This window comes from Aethalodelphis obliquidens, unplaced genomic scaffold, assembly GCF_003676395.1.
Source record: "Aethalodelphis obliquidens isolate GAN/ISIS:26980383/991018 unplaced genomic scaffold, ASM367639v1 scaffold14, whole genome shotgun sequence".
Taxonomy (NCBI): Eukaryota; Metazoa; Chordata; class Mammalia; order Artiodactyla; family Delphinidae; genus Aethalodelphis; species Aethalodelphis obliquidens.
This window is the reverse complement of record NW_020837958.1, coordinates 14715298-14734479: the sequence shown is the minus strand read 5'-3', so window position 1 is coordinate 14734479 and position 19182 is coordinate 14715298. Positions and strand designations below refer to the sequence as shown.

The window sequence follows — 19182 nt, the reverse complement described above, 5'->3', positions numbered from 1 at the left end:
ACATTTAGGTTGCTTCCATGTCCTGGCTATTGTAAATAGTGCTGCAGTGGACATTGTGGTACATGTCTCTATTTGAATTTTGGTTTTCTTAGGGTATATGCCCAGTAGTGGGATTGCTGGGTCGTATGGTAGTTCTATTTTTAGTTTTTTAAGGAACCTCCATACTGTTCTCCATAGTGGCTGTATCTATTTACATTCCCACCAACAGTGCAAGAGGGTTCCCTTTTCTCCACACCCTCTCCAGCATTTATTGTTTCTAGATTTTTTGATGATGGCCATTCAGACTGGTGTGAGGTGATACCTCATTGTGGTTTTTTTGGGGTTTTTTTGTTTTATTTTCGGTATGCGGGCCTCTCACTGTTGCGGCCTCTCCCGTTGCAGAGCACAGGCTCTGGATGTGCAGGCTCAGCGGCCATGGCTCACGGGCCCAGCCGCTCCGCGACATGTGGGATCTTTCCAGACCAGGGCAAGAACCCGTGTCCCCTGCATCGGCAGGCGGACTCTCAACCACTGCACCACCAGGGAAGCCCCGCTCATTGTGGTTTTGATTTGCATTTCTTTAAAGATTAGTGATGTTGAGCATCCTTTCATGTGACTGTTGGCAATCTGTATATCTTTTTTGGAGAAATGTCTGTTTAGGTCTTCTGCCCATTTTTGGATTGGGTTGTTTGTTTTTTTGATATTAAGCTGCATGAGCTGCTTGTAAATTTTGGAGATTAATCCTTTGTCAGTTGCTTCATTTGTAAATATTTTCTCCCATTCTGAGGGTTGTCTTTTCGTCTTGTTTATGGTTTCCTTTGCTGAGCAAAAGCTTTTAAGTTTCATTAGGTCCCATTTGTTTATTTTTGTTTTTATTTCCATTTCTCTAGGAGGTGGGTCAAACAGGATCTTGCTGTGATTTATGTTATAGAGTGTTCTACCTATGTTTTCCTCTAAGAGTTTGATAGTGTCTGGCTTTACATTTAGGTCTTTAATCCATTTTGAATTTATTTTTGTGTATGGTGTTAGGGAGTGTTCTGATTTCAGTCTTTTACATGTAGCTGTCCAGTTTTCCCAGCACCATTTATTGAAGAGGCTATCTTTTTTCCAGAGTATATTCTTGCCTCCTTTACTAAAAACAAAGTGACCATAGGTGTGTGGGTTTATCTCTGGGCTTTCTATCCTGTTCCATGGATCTATATTTCTGTTTTGGGGGCAGTACCATACTGTCCTGATTACTGTAGCTTTGTACTATAGTCTGAAGTCCAGGAGCCTGATTCCTGCAGCTCCATTTTTCTTTCTCAAGATTGCTTTGGCTCTTTGGGGTCTTTTGTGTTTCCATACAAATTGTGAAAATTTTTGTTCTGTTTCTGTGAAAAATGCCATTGATAGTTTGATAGGGATTGCACTGAATCTGTAGATTGCTTTGGGTAGTAGAGTTATTTTCACAATGTTGATTCTTCCAATCCAGGAACACGGTATATCTCTCCATCTGTTTGTATTCTCTTTAATTTCTTTCATCAGTGTCATAGTTTTCTGTATACAGGTCTTTTGTCTCCTTAGGTAGGTTTATTCCTAGGTATTTTATTCTTTTTGTTGCAATGGTAAATGGGAGTGTTTCCTTAATTTCTCTTTCAGATTTTTCATCATTAGTGTTTAGGAATGCAAGAGATTTCTGTGCATTAATTTTGTATCCTGCTACTTTACCGAATTCATTAATTAGCTTTAGTAGTTTTCTGGTAGCATCTTTAGGATTCTCTATGTATAGTATCATGTCATCTGCAAACAATGACAGCTTTACTTCTTTTCTGATTTGGATTCCTTTTGTTGCTTTTTCTTCTCTGATTGCTGTGGATAAAACTTCCAAAACTATGTTGAATAGTAGTGGTGAGAGTGGGCACCCTTGTCTTGTTCCTGATCTTAAAGAAATGGTTTCAGTTTTTCACCATTGAGGATGATGTTGGCTGTGGGTTTGTCATATATGGCCTTTATTATGTTGAGGTAAGTTCCGTCTACGCCTACTTTCTGGAGAGTTTTTATCATAAATGGGTGTTGAATTTTGTCAAAAGCTTTTTCTGCATCTATTGAGATGATCATATGGTTTTTATCCTTCCATTTGTGAATATGGTTTATCACATTTAATTGATTTCCATATATTGAAGAATCCTTGAATTTCTGGGATAAACCCCACTTGATCATGGTGTATGATCCTTTTAATGTGCTGCTGGATTTTGTTTGCTAGTATTTTGTTGAGGTTTGTGCATCTATGTTCATCAGTGACATTGGCCTGTAGTTTTCTTTCTTTGTGACATCTTTGTCTGGTTTTGGTATCAGGGTGATGGTGGCCTTGTAGAATGAGTTTGGGAGTGTTCCTCCCTCTGCTATATTTTGGAAAGTTTGGTTTATTTTTAAAAACTGCATGCCATTCAGTGATAGAATTGGCATCTTTTCTTGGATCCTGTCTTATACGCCAAGGAGTTACTTCCCTAGGACCAGAAGTGGGTGGAGTAAGCCGAGATAGGAAAAGACAGCACGCTGAAGATGAGGGTTAAATAACCAATTCAAAACAGCTACGTTGAAAGTCCCACCCAGGAGCTTCCTCTTCGCAAAATGTGTACCCATCAAAAGGTGCGGCATTAAGCTGTGGACGTCTGGGGCATGTCCATGTGAATGGTTGTCTATTTGTTTAAAGATCATTTAAAGACCGTAGGACTTTCTGCACTGCTTTACAAAACCCAAATGAAAGTCAGAGGAATGCCAGGCGTGCATTTTTCTCTCTCCCGGGCACCCCCGCGCTGATCCTGGTGGAGCCCGGGCGTGTCCTGACAGTGAGGGTGGATGGAAGTAAAAGGGTGTTTGGGTGGCAGTTTCCTTTTTTCTTCCTTGACATTTCCCAGCTGAGATTTATGAAACAGCAAAAAATTTTTGCTTGTGTTTTTCAAAAGCCAGACAGTAGCTCTGAAAATTAGAGAAGCAAGGATTGGAAGCGGAGAGAGAGGACAGATGCTTGTAGGAGGAAAAGTGACCAGCCGGGCCATAAAGGGTGATGCCAAAAGCTCAGCTTCTTGGGCTTCCCAGGTGGCGCAGTGGTTGAGAGTCCGCCTGCCGATGCAGGGGACACGGGTTCGTGCCCCGGTCCGGGAAGATCCCACATGCCTCGGAGCGGCTGGGCCCGTGAGCCATGGCTGCTGAGCCTGTGCGTCCGGAGCCTGTGCTCCCCAACGGGAGAGGCCACAACAGTGAGAGGCCCGCGTACCGCAAAAAAAAAAAAAAAAAAAAAAAAAAAAAGCTCAGCTTCTCTGTAACTGGTGACACACTGAATCTCAGAGACGGAGTTTTGGGTGAAGTAGAAAAGGATAGCTTCGTTGCTTTGCCAGGCAAAGGGGGACACAGCAAGCTCCTGCCTTGAAAAACTATGTGTCCCAACCGGGAGGATTTGATGAGGAGTTTTATGGCAATAGTTCAAGGGTGGGGTTGCTGATAAGATTAGGGTGTGTGCAGGGTCTGAACGCCTTTACTGTCATCTCAGGTGGTCGGTCTCCTAATCTTGATGAGCTTCTCTGGTCCCTTTAATCTCGCCTCAGGTGGTCTCTTGGCTGCTTCTCCCTTGATTAGCGACCCTTGGAATCTGCCCTTTGGAACCCAGGGAGGGTCACGGAGGCTGGAGTCTCGCCTACAAGAAAGGGGGGACAGAAAGGCTTCCATGCCCAGGAGCCCCACAGGGTCCTCCTCAGTTTCAAGGGGAGGGACGGAAGGGTGTTAGTCTGCTAGAGCTGCCGTAACAAAGTACCCCAGGCTGGGGGAGCTTCAACAACAGGAATTTATTTTCTCATAACTCTAGAGGCTGGAAGTCTAAAATCAAGGTGTCAGTTGGGTTGTTTTCTTCTGAGGTCTCTTTCATTGGCTTGTAGATGGCCATCTTCTCTCTGTGTATGTCTGTGTCTTAGTTTTCTCTTCTTTTTTTTTTTTTTTTTTGCGGTATGCGGGCCTCTCCCTGTTGTGGCCTCTCCCGTTGCAGAGCGCAGGCTCAGCGGCCATGGCTTACGGGCCCAGCCGCTCCGCGGCATGTGGGATCTTCCCGGACTGGGGCACGAACCCATGTCCCCTGCATCGGCAGGCGGACTCTCAACCACTGCGCCACCAGGGAAGCCCAGTTTTCTCTTCTTATAAGGACACCAGTCGTATAGATTAGGCCGCACCCTGATGACTTCATTTTATCTTAATTGCCTCTTGAAAGGCCCTATCTCCAAATACAGTCGCATTCTGAGGTCCTGGGAGTTAAAACGTCAACATGTGAGTGGTGGGAGGACACAATTCAGCCCATTACAAGGAGGGAGGAAGATTTTGCAAGTCCTGGAAGATGTGCTTGAACAAGCAGGCCCTCCCAAACCGCCTTCTTCCCTTGCCTGTCTCCTCCCTCCCTTGCTGTCCTAAACAAGCAGTAGATGGGCTGCTGCCTGGAATACTAACCAAGGAGCTTGGTGAAGCTCGCTCAAGATCTCTCCTAAATTGCAGAAAATTGCATTTCTTTCTCCCCTGCAAAGCCGTGGATTTGTAGAGATTATTTTACCTGCTAAGAAGGCCAACTAAAGAAACGTTTACAGAGGAAACAACAACAACCCATCAGAGTTTATGCTCGAGAGAGACAATGCAACACATTTTGGAAATCAGCAGGTTATGTAACATTTACAAAATCATGTTTCCTGCACACGGAATGCTGTTTTTTAACTTGTAGCCATTTCCTCCCTTCTCGTAACTTTTAAGAGTTACATTCAATGATAAAACATCCTGTCCTTGACAGACTCCTGTTTCATGCTTTCCTCATGTACCTGTGTCTTGCCCTGCCTCTGTTTTAGTGACATAACCTTAATAAAAAGCTCCATACATGGTCTTGTTTTCAGGATTCTTCTGGGACTTGACCCCTGCCCACTCACCTACGTATCCAACTTTGTTATCACTGTTGCTGCCTGTTGGTAATCAGCATACACAGTGGCACCCATCACTGTGTTTGGGGCTGATTGGATCAGTTGATTAGTGCTTGTGGGGGAAGAGCGGACAGGTCCAGGTCTCAGGATGACCCTCCTGCCTTCCCTTTGGCCCATAACCACTTTCTAGACCCATGGGCGGCCACCACCAACTTCAACCATCTTTTCCAGAAGGGGTAGGAGATTAGGAACTGAGAGATAAGACAGCACTTGTTCAAACCTTCAGTCCCTAGAATAACCTGTCTGCCCAGATATTCATCCTGGGCATCCTGTCTTCTGCTCATTGCTAACAGCCAAGAGGATTTGAAGCAACTTTTCTTCCTGTAATTTGTATTGTAAAAGCCTAACATGTTTTCATCTGTTTTCCGACTAAGCTTATATTAAATATGTTTTGTCACACTATCCACTTCTCCCCTCCCTGAGTGTGGGTCCCGCTGTGGTGGAAAATCACTGGCTTAGGGTGACTCCTGCAGCCCCTCTTTACAGAGTACCCAGGGGCTACCCTGCTCTCATGGATCCTGCAGTCAGGGGTGTATATATGAGGCAGGGTAGAAATGTACAGACTTAATGTTGCTGCCTGACAGAGGTGAGAGCCCCTCTTAGGTTTATTCATCTGTCTTTATTTCACCTACCAGAGTCAAAATATCCCAGACCCAGCAATTACAGGATTTCTTCTGGTCTCAGCTCTGCTACTGACTAACCTAGTGTGTCCTTGAGCAAGTCAACTTAGACCCACTAGGCAGCACATGCTCACCTTTAGAATCAGGAAAAGATGTGAGCTGAGGATTGAGGTTCTTTTGGCTCTGAGTATGTGAGATTCAACCATGAGTAAAACAACTTAACTTGAGTTCACTTGGCCTGATCGTTGGAATCTTAGAGCCCAGTACAATTGTAAACAAAGAAGGAATGAGAGACCAGTGATGTTACAGCCACCAAATCCTCTGGACAAAGCTCCTAGGAACACAGCTGGGACTTGCCCGCCTCCTCTGAGCTGAATCAGTGGTGGGTAAGGGTGGGTGGCCAGGGCCCTGGCTGATGTACTGAGGGGCTGCGGTCTTCCTGGGCCCCCGTGCCAGGGTCCAACCCCCGCTACTGCTTCCGTGTCTCTGTGAAAGCTATGGGCACACACCTCTTTCCACTCCCTTCCAGGCGGGCAGAGAGGGCCAGGAGCCTGAGGTCCACAGTGCTTCTCAGGGAAAAGGAAAGGAGCTACAGTCCTGGAACACAGCTCTGTGTTTTCCAGGCAATTCCTTCCTCTGGTGAGGATGTGTCTAGTGAAGGAGGAGGCGCGTTTGAGCAACAACAGCTACTGTTTACGGGCACCCCCCTCTCAAGTGCACTATGCTGGAAGCGTTTTTGTATAAAGTATACTGTTCTTTGCAATGATACAGTCAGGAGGAGCTTATGATAACCGTGTTTTCTGATGAGGAACTGGGGCCCAGAGAAACGAGGCAACTTGCTCAAGACACTCGGTAAGGGGGCATCAGGATTCAAACCCGGGCCCCTGGCTCCAACCCTCTGCTCTTCTCCAGCCGCCTCGAGAAGGACACATCCTCTTTGCAAATAGAGCCTCGAGGCATGAGGGAGCTGCCCAGTTGATTCCGTGTAGCTCTGTGGCTGGTTCCCACAGAGCTGTACTTCCTGTACAGCTTCCTGTACTTCCCTGGAGGTGTTTTTTCTCAATTTTTAAAACTGTGGTAAAATAAACATAAAGTGTGATTTACCGTTTTAACCTTTTTTCAAAAAAACAGTTATTTATTTATCTTTGTCTGCGTTGGGTCTTTGTCGCTCTGCCCGGGCTTTCTCTAGTTGGGGTGAGCGGGGGCTGCTCTTTGTTGCGGTGCGCAGGCTTCTCCTTGTGGTGACTTCTCTCTTTTTTTTAAATATCTTTATTGGAGTATAATTGCTTTACAATGGTGTGTAAGTTTTTGCTTTATAACAAAGTGAATCAGCTATATGTATACATATATCCCCATATCTCCTCCCTCTTGCGTCTCCCTCCCACCCTCCCTATCCCACCCCTCTAGGTGGACACAAAGCACCGGAGCTGATCTCCCTGTGCTATGCGACTGCTTCCCACTAGCTATCTGTTTTACATTTGGTAGTGTATATATGTGCATTGGCTTCTCTTGTTGTGGAGCACGGGCTCTAGGTGTGCGGGCTTCAGTAGTTGAAGCACGCAGGCTCAGTAGTTGTGGCTCACAGGCTCTAGAGCACAGGCTCAGCAGTTGTGGCGCATGGGCTTAGTTACTCCGCGGCATGTGTGATCTTCCCAGACCAGGGTTCGAACCCGCGTCCCCTGCACTGGCAGAAGGATTCTTAACCACTGCGCCACCAGGGAAGCCCTTAACCATTTTTAAAGTGTACAATTCAGGGGCATTAAGTACATTCATAGTGTTGTGGAACCATCACCACTATCTATTTCCAGAATGTTTTTGTCACCTGAAGGCTTCTACTATTCTCTTCTTTGATGTCTGCCCTTGCATCATCTCTGGGATTCCTGTAAAGTAACCCATGATGATGTCCCTCGACCATGCTGTGTCCCCTCTCTTGCTCTTGTCCACCAGTTAGGAGAGACCAGTGTAGAAGTAATCCTTCAGCAGTTGGCGCTGTCCTTTTACGGGAGGGGTGTCTTTGAACGCGCAAGAACACGGGCTCTCCTTCTGGGGTCAGGAGGCTGGTCAGCCCTTCCTCAGCCTGACAGCTGTGTCAGGAGGGTTCCAAGGGGCCACAGTGGGAAGTGCAGGAGTGTTTTATCTTTGTTTGCAGGAGTTCTGCTGAGCTGGGAGTCCCTCATAAGGGCCCTGGAAGGAAAACTGCTTTATGCCCTCCGTGGGGATTATTTAGCATTTGTGGTTTCAAAGAAATGATTTCTAAGACTCAGCTGTGGGTTTTATTTTTCTCTTGATTGGTTTAAACATCGTTCTCTGTATCTCATTGTCATCCGTTGCGTGTTCTGGCCCTGTTAGAATGCCATCATAGCAACAATGCCGTCTTTATATCCAAGCTATTGCCAGATCCCAGTAGACGGGTGGTATTAATGGTCCTTGGCTGGACTGTAGTAGAACAAACTCTGCTAAATGAAAAACCTTGTATTACATTCCCAGCCCATGTAAGTTTTGGTCTAAGAAGATGAGAATTGCTTTTAGCGTTTTTGTTTTCAGGGATGACTGTGTTTGGAGGGAGTGTTCGTGTGTTTGGGAAGAAGTGTGCTTCTTCCCAAGGGTCTCGGAGGAAGGGCTGGCTTTGGGGGTAGACAGCAAAAGGCAGTCGTCCCCATAGTAATTGACCACAGCAGCCTTTGGACGGCTCTGGTGTTCACTAAATTCTCTCCCGTGCACCAGCCATTGCCTGGAATTCCATCACCAACACCTTAACCCATTGATTACAGACACCCTGGATGTGGGTGAAGCCCAGCAGTGAAGGAGGGATGGAAAGAGAGGGTTTCATTTGCCTTCCACACACCAGGCTCTATGCTAAGCTGCTATATACATCTTATTTCATCTCAACCTTAAAGCCCACTAGAAATATATTTGCTGTGATGTAGCCCTTCTTATTCCGTTTTACAGAAAAGGACTTGGACTCTGAGAGGGCTGGTGGTTTGCCCAAAGTCCCCCAACTGGCAAGGGCCAGCACTGAGAGAGCCCACTCTCTCTATCACACAATCCTCCTCTCAAGTGAGAGAGAGCCCAGGGGCCCTGGGAAGCTTTAGGGGTGAGCCCTGAAAGGACCCCATTGAGGAGACAGGGAAGAGGACACCGAACAGGGGGGTTTGCCCGTGTGGAAGGGGCTGAGTTGCAGGGTAGAGCTTAGATTTCTCACCAGAGCTGTTGGGAAGGAAAGGTAAAATCAGGGTAGCACTGAGCCAGGGCTTCTGAGTGGGAACCACCAAAAATCCAAGTAGTTGTACCCATTAGCGATGCTGTATTCCCATATGGACTCTGACAACACATACTATCTTAAATAAGGTTGGGACCTAATACAGCAGCGTTACACCTGTCACAGCTTGTGAAGGACAGTGCATACTTTGGGGTTCCACAGGCTCGGGTTTGAGCCCTGGCTTTGCTGATTACTAGCTGTGTAACCTTAGACAAGTCACTTAACCTTTTCAGCATCTCGAACAGGTCAATAGCAATTCCTAACTCCTGGGGCTGATGTGAGGGTAAAGTGAGGGAAGGATGGCCAAACCCTAACGTGGGGTCGGGCCCATGGCCCTTAGTGGCTGGTGGGGGCCAGCGGTGGCGGCTGTGGTTCCGAGTCAGCAGGCAGCCTCTCCTCTGACAGCCCCTCTGTGTCCTTGTCCACAGTGCTGCAGGGCGTGGACAGTTCCCTGGTGGGCCTGCACAACCAAAGCTTCGCCCGGGTCATGGAGCAGCGCCTGGCCCAGCTGTTCATGATGTCCCAGCAACAAGGCCGGCGGTTTAAACGGGCCACCACCCTGGGAAGCTACACCGTGCAGGTGGGTGTGCGCAAAGTCACGGGGGTCTTATAAGAAGGGTGTGGAAATGTGCTTCCTGAGCCTAAGAAAACCATGCTGCGTGCCGAGGAGCGCTCCCATTGCAAGCTGATGAGGCCAGTTCATCCACACTGCTCTTAGGTTTGGGGGGGGCGGTGACGGTCATAATCATCGAAATCATGAAGGAGGCTGAGAGCTGCTGTCCCGACTACTAGACTGTAGGGAAAGGAGGTCTCGGAAGAAATGCTGCCCACATGCACATATTTATTAAACAGAAGGCTATTAGTAAGCAAGCGCAACTCCTCTGCATCCTGTTCTGGAGGCTGGATGACGTCCCAGCTTTCAGGCCTCTCAGCACCATGACTGTGATCAGCAGAGACACCGATCAGCCTTACAGGTGTGGGATTCTGTTAGCCTTATCGAATCCGTTTCAACAAATAGAGCCCTCTACGTTTATAATGGACACGTGACCACACAGGGATTCAGGGTAGGCAGCTGTAGCAGACACCACTGGTGCCCTGCCCAAACCCCCTTCTAATTTCTGTGATGAATGCTGATGAACTCCCAGCATCTCTTTATTGATGGGCTGCTCTTGAGATGCCAGAACGTACTTTGCCCAGCCACGGCTGGCCGGAAGCGCCTGGGAATTCACCAGGGGTGGAGGTATAAATACCACAGCTCTCTTGCTTCTTGGCTGGGAGGATTCTGAAATGTATGCTTTAGGATCATTGCCAGAGCTTTCCCACAGAGAATTACGCTTTAGTTTCCCGCTGTGGTGACTGGCTTCATAATGCATCCCTTGTTAGCTCCCTTCCACCCCCTGTCGGTTCCCTGCATCTCTCCAATAAATTACAAGCATTCAACTCATCTCAGAGTCTGCTTCAGAGGGAACCCGACAGAGACAGTAGCCATCCTGAGGGTAGAGGCTCTAAGCCTCTCTAGATTCTTTATCCAGTTCAAGCAAGAGTGGGAATGTCTATAGCATATTCTGGGCAATCCACGTATCTTGAGTACCACTAATTTCACAAAAAGAGGACCCATTTCTAACATTTGTTATGCTAATTAACAAGCTCTCTTGAGCAAGGTATCAAATTACAGAAGTGCTTCTGGTAGTTGCCTCTAGGAAGTGGGCTTCTTATTTTCTGGGATCTAGTCGACTGCCCCTGGATTGGTAATTGAGCACATCTAGTGTGTAACTTAACCCAAACACACATGCATGGTGTCTAACTAAGAGGAAGCTTTAAAGGAAATTGCAGACGTTACCACAGTGTCTGCAGATCATGTCCCCAGGCAATCTTGGAAGTACAAACGACCCATCTTCTGGAACACACTTCCCTATGTTAGTCAACATCACGCCCCTGAGGGAGACTCCAGGTCCCCCGTTCGCAATTGGTGAATTTGGCCTCTTGTCCTATTGGATGTTGCTTTGGTTCTAAAAATCTTTGTGGTCTGAGACAGCCTTGTCATGAGGTAAAGCAATAGTTAATTTCATGTGCCAGGTTTGTGATTTCCCTTCTGTGGGTCCACGTGGGCCCTATAATTCACACTTTTCCACATGACAGAAAGGAAGTTGCTGGGCTTCAGACGGTTGAAATGGGATTTGCCTCAGCTGAAGGGGAGGAAAGAATCACCCTACACTGCTGGTGTTATTTGTAAACCTAAGAAACCCAGAACATTCTAAGTGTCTAAAAGAGCCCAGTGAGATGCTGTTTCCTCTTTTTTTCTGAGTACTCAGTGTGCTTGGTCCCTTTCGTTGCCTGGAAAACCTGAGTGAAGTAAGTAGGGGTTTATTTCTGCAAATCCCCAATTTACCGAGGCTGTAGACCACCTTCCAACATCATCCTTGGAGAAATTTGGTAAGAAGAATTTGCTATTAAATTGAAATTGAGCGAAGTTATTAGATACTTGAATGTTCATTCACCTTGTACCTGGTTATACTAACGCTTTCCCTACCTCCTCTCCCACTGGGGACAGAAATAACACCCCCAAGTTTCCCAAATAAAATTCACTCTACACAGCTTACATCATCCTTCACCCAGAGAAGACCTTCGTCTTGGCTCAGATCATTTGTAAAGATGAGCCACCTTCATGAATATGGAGATTTTAATGGCTAGAATCTAAAGATATTTCTCTAGTGGATGTATTTGAGAAATTGAGTCCAAAGAAGATATACATATGACCAGTAAGCATTTTTAAACATTTAACTCTTGTCATCAAAGTAATGCAAGTTTTAACTACCACAAGATGCCATTTTCAAGATGAGTAAAATGGTACTATCCCGTGTTGATGAGGTTGCAGTGAAGGCACCCTCAAACACAGTAAATGGATATGACCTTGCTGGAGGGCAGGTGATCAATTTAGACAAGAATCTTTTAGATGGTCACAACATTACTCGTATAAATTCATTTCGAGGAGATAGAGATGAACACAAAGATGAAAGGGTAAGAGCAGTGTTTCTCAGAGAGGGTCCAGAAAATGACTCTATAAGGTGCCCAGAGGCAAAGGTGCTTTCTGGTCAGGGCAGTTTGGGCAAGGCTGCATCCTGTAGAATGTTCTTGAAGATTCCAAAGGCATATTGGCATACCAAAGACTCTAAGAAAACCTGCAAGTAAAGAAATCTCCTTGACTTTCTTCAATATACTGGTTTCTACATTTAAATGCCAAATAAGACCCTTGTTTATAATAATATCTACATTTCCCCAACATTTTATTAAAAGCATTTTCAAACTCACAGAAAAGTTGAAAAAATTATGACGTAAGCACCCATTTACTCACCGTCTAGGTTCTACAATTAACAGTGTATTATGTTACTGTTTTATATTTGATAACATATCATTTCCATACCGTAGATCAGTTTGGACTGTTCTAGAACCTCATATAAGTGGAATCCTACAGTATATTCTCTCTTGTATAAGGCTTTTTTGACTCTGTAGTGTTTTTGAGATTCATCCATGTTGTTCTTTTATTCAGTAGTTTATTCCTTTTTATTGTTGAATAATATTCCCTTGTATGAAATATACTACCGTTTGTTTATCCATGCTTCTGTTGATGGACACCTGCGCTTTTCCCAATTTTTAGCTATTATAAACAAAGCTTCTATGAACCTCTTCTGCAGGTCTTTCCATGGCCATGTGCTTTCATTTCTCTTGGGTATGTAGGAGTGGAATTCCTGGGTCATAGAGTTGGTCTATGTGAGTTCTAGGAGAGACTGCCAGACCTTTTCCCAAAGTGTACAGTTTGACGTTCCCACTCCCACCAACCAGATGTGGAGTTACCCCACCTCCTCATCAACACGGTGTTGTCAGCCCTTCTTATTTTAGCCACTCTGGTGGTTGATATTGATGACTTGTGTTCGTTTTTTTTTTTTTTTTTGCGGTACGCGGGCCTCTCACTGTTGTGGCCTCTCCCGTTGCGGAGCACAGGCTCTGGACGCGCAGGCCCAGCAGCCATGGCTCACGGGCCCAGCCACTCCACAGCATGTGGGATCTTCCCGGACTGGGGCATGAACCCGCGCCCCCTGCATTGGCAGGCAGACTCTCAACCACTGCGCCACCAGGGAAGCCCGACTTGTGGTTTTAAATTGAATTTCCTCATTGAGCATTTAAAAAATATGCTTATTGGCCATTCAGATATCTTCCTTTGTGAAATGTCTGGTCAGACTTTTTTAAAACCCATTTTTTATTGGGTTGTAGTAATATTTATTTTAATTATTATTTATAGCATACATACATAGGAGCATAAAAATATGTAGAGTTTAAAGAACACTAGTAAAAAAGAACCCACAACCCAAAGAGTAAGAACATTACTGTTACCTTATCCCAGAAGCCTTTTCTGTGTCTTTTCTGATTATACATACTCACTTCCTTCCCATCAGAGTTGACTGTGCTTCTGAATTTTGTATTAAATCACACCTGTGTTTTCTGTATAGATGTTACCATCCTCATGTGTATCCTTAAGTAGTACATCATTCGGTTTTGCATTTTATATTCTGTAATTTGTTTCTTTTGCTCCATATCAGGCTTTTATATTCACCCATATTGATACAAAGAGCCACAGTTCATTTACATGACTCTATACTATTGCATCGTGCGACTGTACCATAACTCACGTATCCATCCTACTGTGAGTGAATTCTGAATTTTCAGATTTTTTTGCTATGATATGAACAATGCTGCTATAAATATTTTGGTAACATCTTTTAATATCCTGTGAAACTCGTAATCTGTAAGGTACACTTTGGAAAATACTATATTATGCCATAATGTTTGTCGATGGTTAATTACACTAGTAAAAAGTTGAAAACAACCTAAATGTTTAAAAAGGAAGGGTTAGCTAGGCTTAAGAGACATGCATACAGTAGAACATTATGTAGGTTTTAAATTTATGTTTTCTGTATTTATAATGATTATCAATTGTTAGTTACAATGCTGAAAAATGAGTAACAATTGAAGTTTTCAACAGTAAAGGATTGGCTAAGTTTAGGAGGCATGCCTTGGAATGCCGTGTAGAAGTTAACATTTATGCTTTTGTTATATTTAAGCCCATTATGGATGCAAGTAAAAATGGCAGTATATAATACTATATAGAGAGTATGATAAATAATTTTGTAAAATGATAAATAAAAGGCCTGTGTGGAAAAAACAAAGAATAGACAAAATGGTAATAGTAATTAGCTTGTGGTGGAAGGATTCCAGATTGTTTTTATTTTGTTTCATTTCTCGATGCTTTTTTGTATTTTCAGATTTTTCTGTAGTGACGATGTATAACTTGTACAGTGAGAAAAAGCAACAAAGGTTATTTTAGAAAAAGAGCTTTGAGCCTCCAAGTACTGCTTTTATCAGAGTTCTTTTGAATTGCAGACATATAAGTTCATTTTTTTTTCCTCTCTGGCAATTGCAGGAATTTGAAATTAGAAATCTTGTTTGAGAATAACCTAACATGCCCTGAATTAATGTGGAGGCCTAGTTTCAAATGAGGCCAGAGTTCTCTGGAGGCTGGAAGACATCACCATTTCAACGTTTCCTTCTCCAGCCTGAAACTGTTCTTTCCAGATGTTTATATTTTCAAAACCCTTTTCTCCTCCCTCCTCCAGCCATAGCAGGGTTTCTTGAGATGTTGGTGATAGGGAGGTGTGAGAAGGGTGATGTCTAAAATATACGTCATGGGTCCACTTAGCCATGGAAGGCTTCGCAGTCGGGAGACAGCCTGCTGATTGCCCAGGTGATTGCAGAGTTAACGCAAGATGCCCTGTAAACATGGCCTGTCTTTTTCTGAAAGATGGTAAAGATGCAGCGGGTGCCAGGACCCAAGGACCCCGCGGAGCTGACTTACTACACCCTGTACAATGGGAAGCCTTTGCTGGGGACTGCAGCTGCCAAGATCCTGAGCACCATTGACTCCCAAAGGATGGCCTTGACCCTGCATCACGTTGTCCTTCTGCAAGCTGACCGTAAGGGGATAACCTTTCCATTCATTCATTTTTAAATTTTTAATAAATTTATTTATTTATTTTTGGCTGTGTTGGGTCTTCGTTGCTGCGTGCGGGCTTTCTCTAGTTGTGGCGAGTGGGGGCTACTCTTTGTTGCGGTGCGCGGGCTTCTCATGGTGGTGGCTTCTCTTGTTGTGGAGCACGGGCTGCAGGCGCGCGGGCTTCAGTGGTTGTGGCACATGGGCTCAGTAGTTGTGGCTCGCAGGCTCTAGAGTTCAGGCTGTGTTGTGGCACGTGGGCTTAGTTGCTCTGCGGCATGTGGGATCTTCCCAGACCAGGGCTTGAACCTGTGTCCCCTGCACTGGCAGGCGGATTCTTAACCACTGCGCCACCAGGGAAGTGCCGTCACTCGTTGTTTTTAATACCAGTAAATGTTTCCTGAATCACTTGGATGTTATTAGACCCAGAGCGAAACATACTTCTGTTCTAGAAGGTTCTCAGATCAACCAGTTGTTTCCTGTGTTGTTTGAAGCAATAAGTTTTGGGTCAGGGATATGTTTTGGCTACTAGGATGATGATAATACTGCTTTTCCCCAGGTCCTATCCTCTCTTCCTCCTCAGTATAATCTTGTGAACAGTTAGAAAAATCACCACAGCTGAGCTGGTATTTGTCTGCTGGGGAATTAAAGGTAATTTCATTCAATAAGCTTTGTAGAGTCCTGCATCAACTGTGTGTTCAGTGCTGGAGGACATATAGAAGTGGGCAAGTCCCAGTCACTGCCTTTAAGGAGCAGAGAAGGCGTTAATGCAGATATAAAGGCATAGAATGCAGGAATGCTTTGAGGAGACAATGTGATTGATACAGGGCTCAACCGAGGGACAGATTGCTCCGAAGGGGCATCCGGGAAGGATGAACAGAGAAAGGATATGAAACATAACAGCTGCCTCTTTGAGGACCCTCCCCTGGCAGCTACTATGCTTGTTGCTTTACCTAGATTTTCTCAATTTCTCTGGGGCAACTTTATTCAGCTCCAAATTACAGATGAGGAAACCTAGGCTCAGAAAAGTTAACTAACTTGCACAACATCACAGAACTAGGACTTGAGTTGCCAAGATATGAATCTGGATCTGTTTGACTTCAAAAGTGTGTTCTTAACTGTATTGCATGCTACAGTTTCAGCAGAGGGAGAGGAGGATGTACTGTCCAGAAAGAGGGAGCAGCAGAAGCAGTAGAAGGGAGGGGAAAAGTACCAAGGGTGCTTGAATAAAAGGAGTTCCAGTTGCCTGGAGTGCAGAAGCATGAGGAGGAGGTGATGGGATTAGAAACGAGCATTGCTTAGGAGACTCAGGCGTTGGATGGCAGGGGAAGGAGATTGTACATGATGTGATTGGCTGTGGGGAGCTGTTGGACATTTCTGAGCAGGGCAGTAGTATCACTGGAAGTACCCATTATCTAGGGAGGTTAATCTGTCGGCAGTGTCCAGGATGAGGGGGGCAGGACTAATGAGGCTCTCTGGTGGCCCAGGCATTGGGGCCCCAGAAGAGGGCTGTGAAGGCAGTGAGGGGGGAGGGGGCTGATGAAGGTGACAGATTGTGTGGTGGAGATATTAGATTCGACAGCACACCGAGCAGACAGGGCCTGGAAGGTCATCTCCCATTGATCTCCTAGTTGGTGTCCGTGTTCCTTAGGAACCTGACGCCTGGCTCATGGCTTTCCTCTCCTCCTCGTCTCCTGCCTTCGTCCGGGGTAGGTGTGGCTTCCACAGGGATGGTCCAGCCCACATGTGGTTACGGCCCTCACTTCTGCTCGGCCAGCACATCCTCACAGACACAGCTTTGCCTGGAAATGATGGTCTCCCTCTACAGTCTTGTCTTTGAAATGACTTTGTAACCAAGATTCTCTTCCTTTGCACCTCTCTCCTTCCCTCCCTGTGAGCTCTGTCCCATGTCTGGTCAGGTCAGCTACTAACTTCATCGGTTTTACTGCATCTTTTTTTTTTTTTTTTTTCCTGTACGTGGGCCTCTCACTGTTGTGGCCTCTCCCGTTGCGGAACACAGGCTCCGGACGTGCAGGCTCAGTGGCCATGGCTTACGGGCCCAGCCGCTCCGCGGCATGTGGGATCTTCCCGGACTGGGGCACGAACCCGTGTCTCCTGCATCGGCAGGTGGATCTCAACCACTGTGCCACCAGGGAAGCACTTACTGCATCTTCTTTATGTGGGTTCCCCAGGGCTCCATTCTCGGCTCTTTCTCCGTCTCTCCAGGTAGAGAATGAACTGTAGAGGACTGGAGTGAAAACCACCGTAGGTGCCCAGGTGAGAGGGGAAGGTGTCTGAGGTGGAGACTCAGAGAAGTGGTTGGATTCGGGATATTTTTGGAGACAGAGCTGTTGGGGCAAGGTAATGGATTGTGTGCGTGGCAGGAGGAGGTGAGGGCGGGAGGACTCAAGGGTGACTCCCAGGTGTTTGCTTGAGCACTGGTTGTGGTGTCATCTGTTGAGATGCAGAGAGGAGAGGAGGAGGTTTAGTGGGGCTGCAGTGGCGGTGGGGGAGATGGAGTTGAGAGTTTGCTTTTGGACATGTGAGCTTACACATTCAGGGAGAGCTCAGGAGATAGGAACTCGGCAGTCATCCACACAGGTGACATTTAGAGCTAAGGGAGCAGGTAAGATTAACCAGATTTGCTTTGATTTAGAACTAAAGAGAAGAGGGTAAAAATTCAGGCCCAGGGCATCCACATGAGGGAAGAACTGGAGCCAGCAAAGGACCCTGGGAAGGAGCATCTGGGGAAATGGAGGAGGTGGTGTCTAGAAATAAGTGAAGAAAATCAATGTCCTGGGAGGGAGGGAGCTGCTGCGTCATCTTCTGTTCTGGAAGGATGGAGATGAAGTGAATTTGGTAAACTGGAGTTCGGTGGTGACCTTGGCAGGAGGGGTTTCCAGGAAGAGGTGGTGGAGACAGCTTGGCTGGAGTGGACCCAGGAGAGGGTGGAGGAGGGGAAGCAGTGACAGCAAAGGGAGAAGATTAATGGGACAGTTGCTGGAGGGGCGTATGGGAGATATTGGGGTACGTTTGAATATTATGGGTGACTAATAGCAAGGGAGAAGTTGACGATGCAGAAGAGAGACGAACACTGCAGGGATGAAGTCCATATGTGCTCGAGGGGGTGGCACAGGTGGAGGGTTCAGACTCAGCGAGGAGCAGGGACGGCTCAATCTTTTGCACCAGGAAGGAAGGCAGAGTACAGGGGTGTGGGTGTCGGTCAGGGGGTGCATTTGGTAATGGAAGCCTGAGGACATTTCTGCGGTTGTTTCTGCTCTCCTGGGGCATAATGAAGTTGGCAGCTGAGGTTGAGATTGTGTGGGGGGCATTTGAGCAAGGGTGCAGTGGTACACACTGAGCATCAGCAAACTGATGAGAGAAAAACCGTAAGATTGGCAAGGCTCCCCTCCTCCTGGGTCCTCATTGCTATGTTCAGACCATTTCTTTTATTCTTTCAAAATTCTAGATGCTTTGAACTGCCCCTTCCTCACTGTAGTCACCTCTAGAACCCAAGCTGGCCCCCATCATCCTGGTTCATTGTCTCTTCCTCTCCATCGTTTCTCCTGTCCCAACCCATCCTCTACTTTGAGGTCAGTTCCTTGACCTCCTCACATCTACTCCAGGCCTTGTGGTACTTGGGAAGGGGCAGAAATGGGAGAGCAAGAGGTGAATGGAGTGTCAGGAGGAGAGGTAAGGGGACTTTGCTGATGGAAATGGATGGGAACAGTGGAAGGTCTGAGAGCATGGGCAGGAGGGAGCAATCAATCAGATTAGAAGGTGCATGGAGCCTTGTGGAAATGAGAGTCGAGGGGTCATCTAGGGGCGACCTTAGAGGTTTGACTCTGGTTCGGAGAGCCAGGATTCAAACTCTGTTCCGCCTGGCTCCGGAGCTGCTAGCCCTCAACCTTACTTCTTTGTTTCCTTCAAATCCACCTGGCTCTCTCGGTTCCCTTCTAGAGTAACTCACAAACTGTTTCCTCTTCTCCATTTCATCATTATCTCCTCTTGGACTTTGCAGGTCCTTCCCAAATGACTCAGCCTCAGCCTCTTTGCCACTAATGTACCATCCACACTGTAATTAGAGTCATTATAATAAACACAGGTTCTGGTCTTACATCTACTCCATTTAAAAAATATTTGGTGGCTCTCTGCTGTTCATAGAATAAAATCCAATCTTCTTAAAGTGGGTCTTTGAAGCCTTTCACAACAGGTGCTCAGCAAATGTTCAGGGCCCTTGACAACCTGGTCTCCAGGCTTCTTACCCAGCCGTACGGCTACTCTTCTCTCCTTCAG

At 46.1% G+C, this 19182-nt stretch overlaps 1 protein-coding gene across 1 annotated transcript in view; it reads left to right on the top strand.

Annotated features, from left to right (window-relative positions):
- KIAA1549L (KIAA1549 like) overlaps positions 1 to 19182 on the top strand; it is a 134177-nt gene that overhangs the window by 17734 nt on the left and 97261 nt on the right. The window contains exons 8-9 of the mRNA XM_027115069.1: positions 9272 to 9423; positions 14698 to 14869. Of these exons, the coding sequence (XP_026970870.1) occupies positions 9272 to 9423; positions 14698 to 14869 (324 nt within the window). The remainder of the gene's footprint in view (positions 1 to 9271; positions 9424 to 14697; positions 14870 to 19182) is intronic.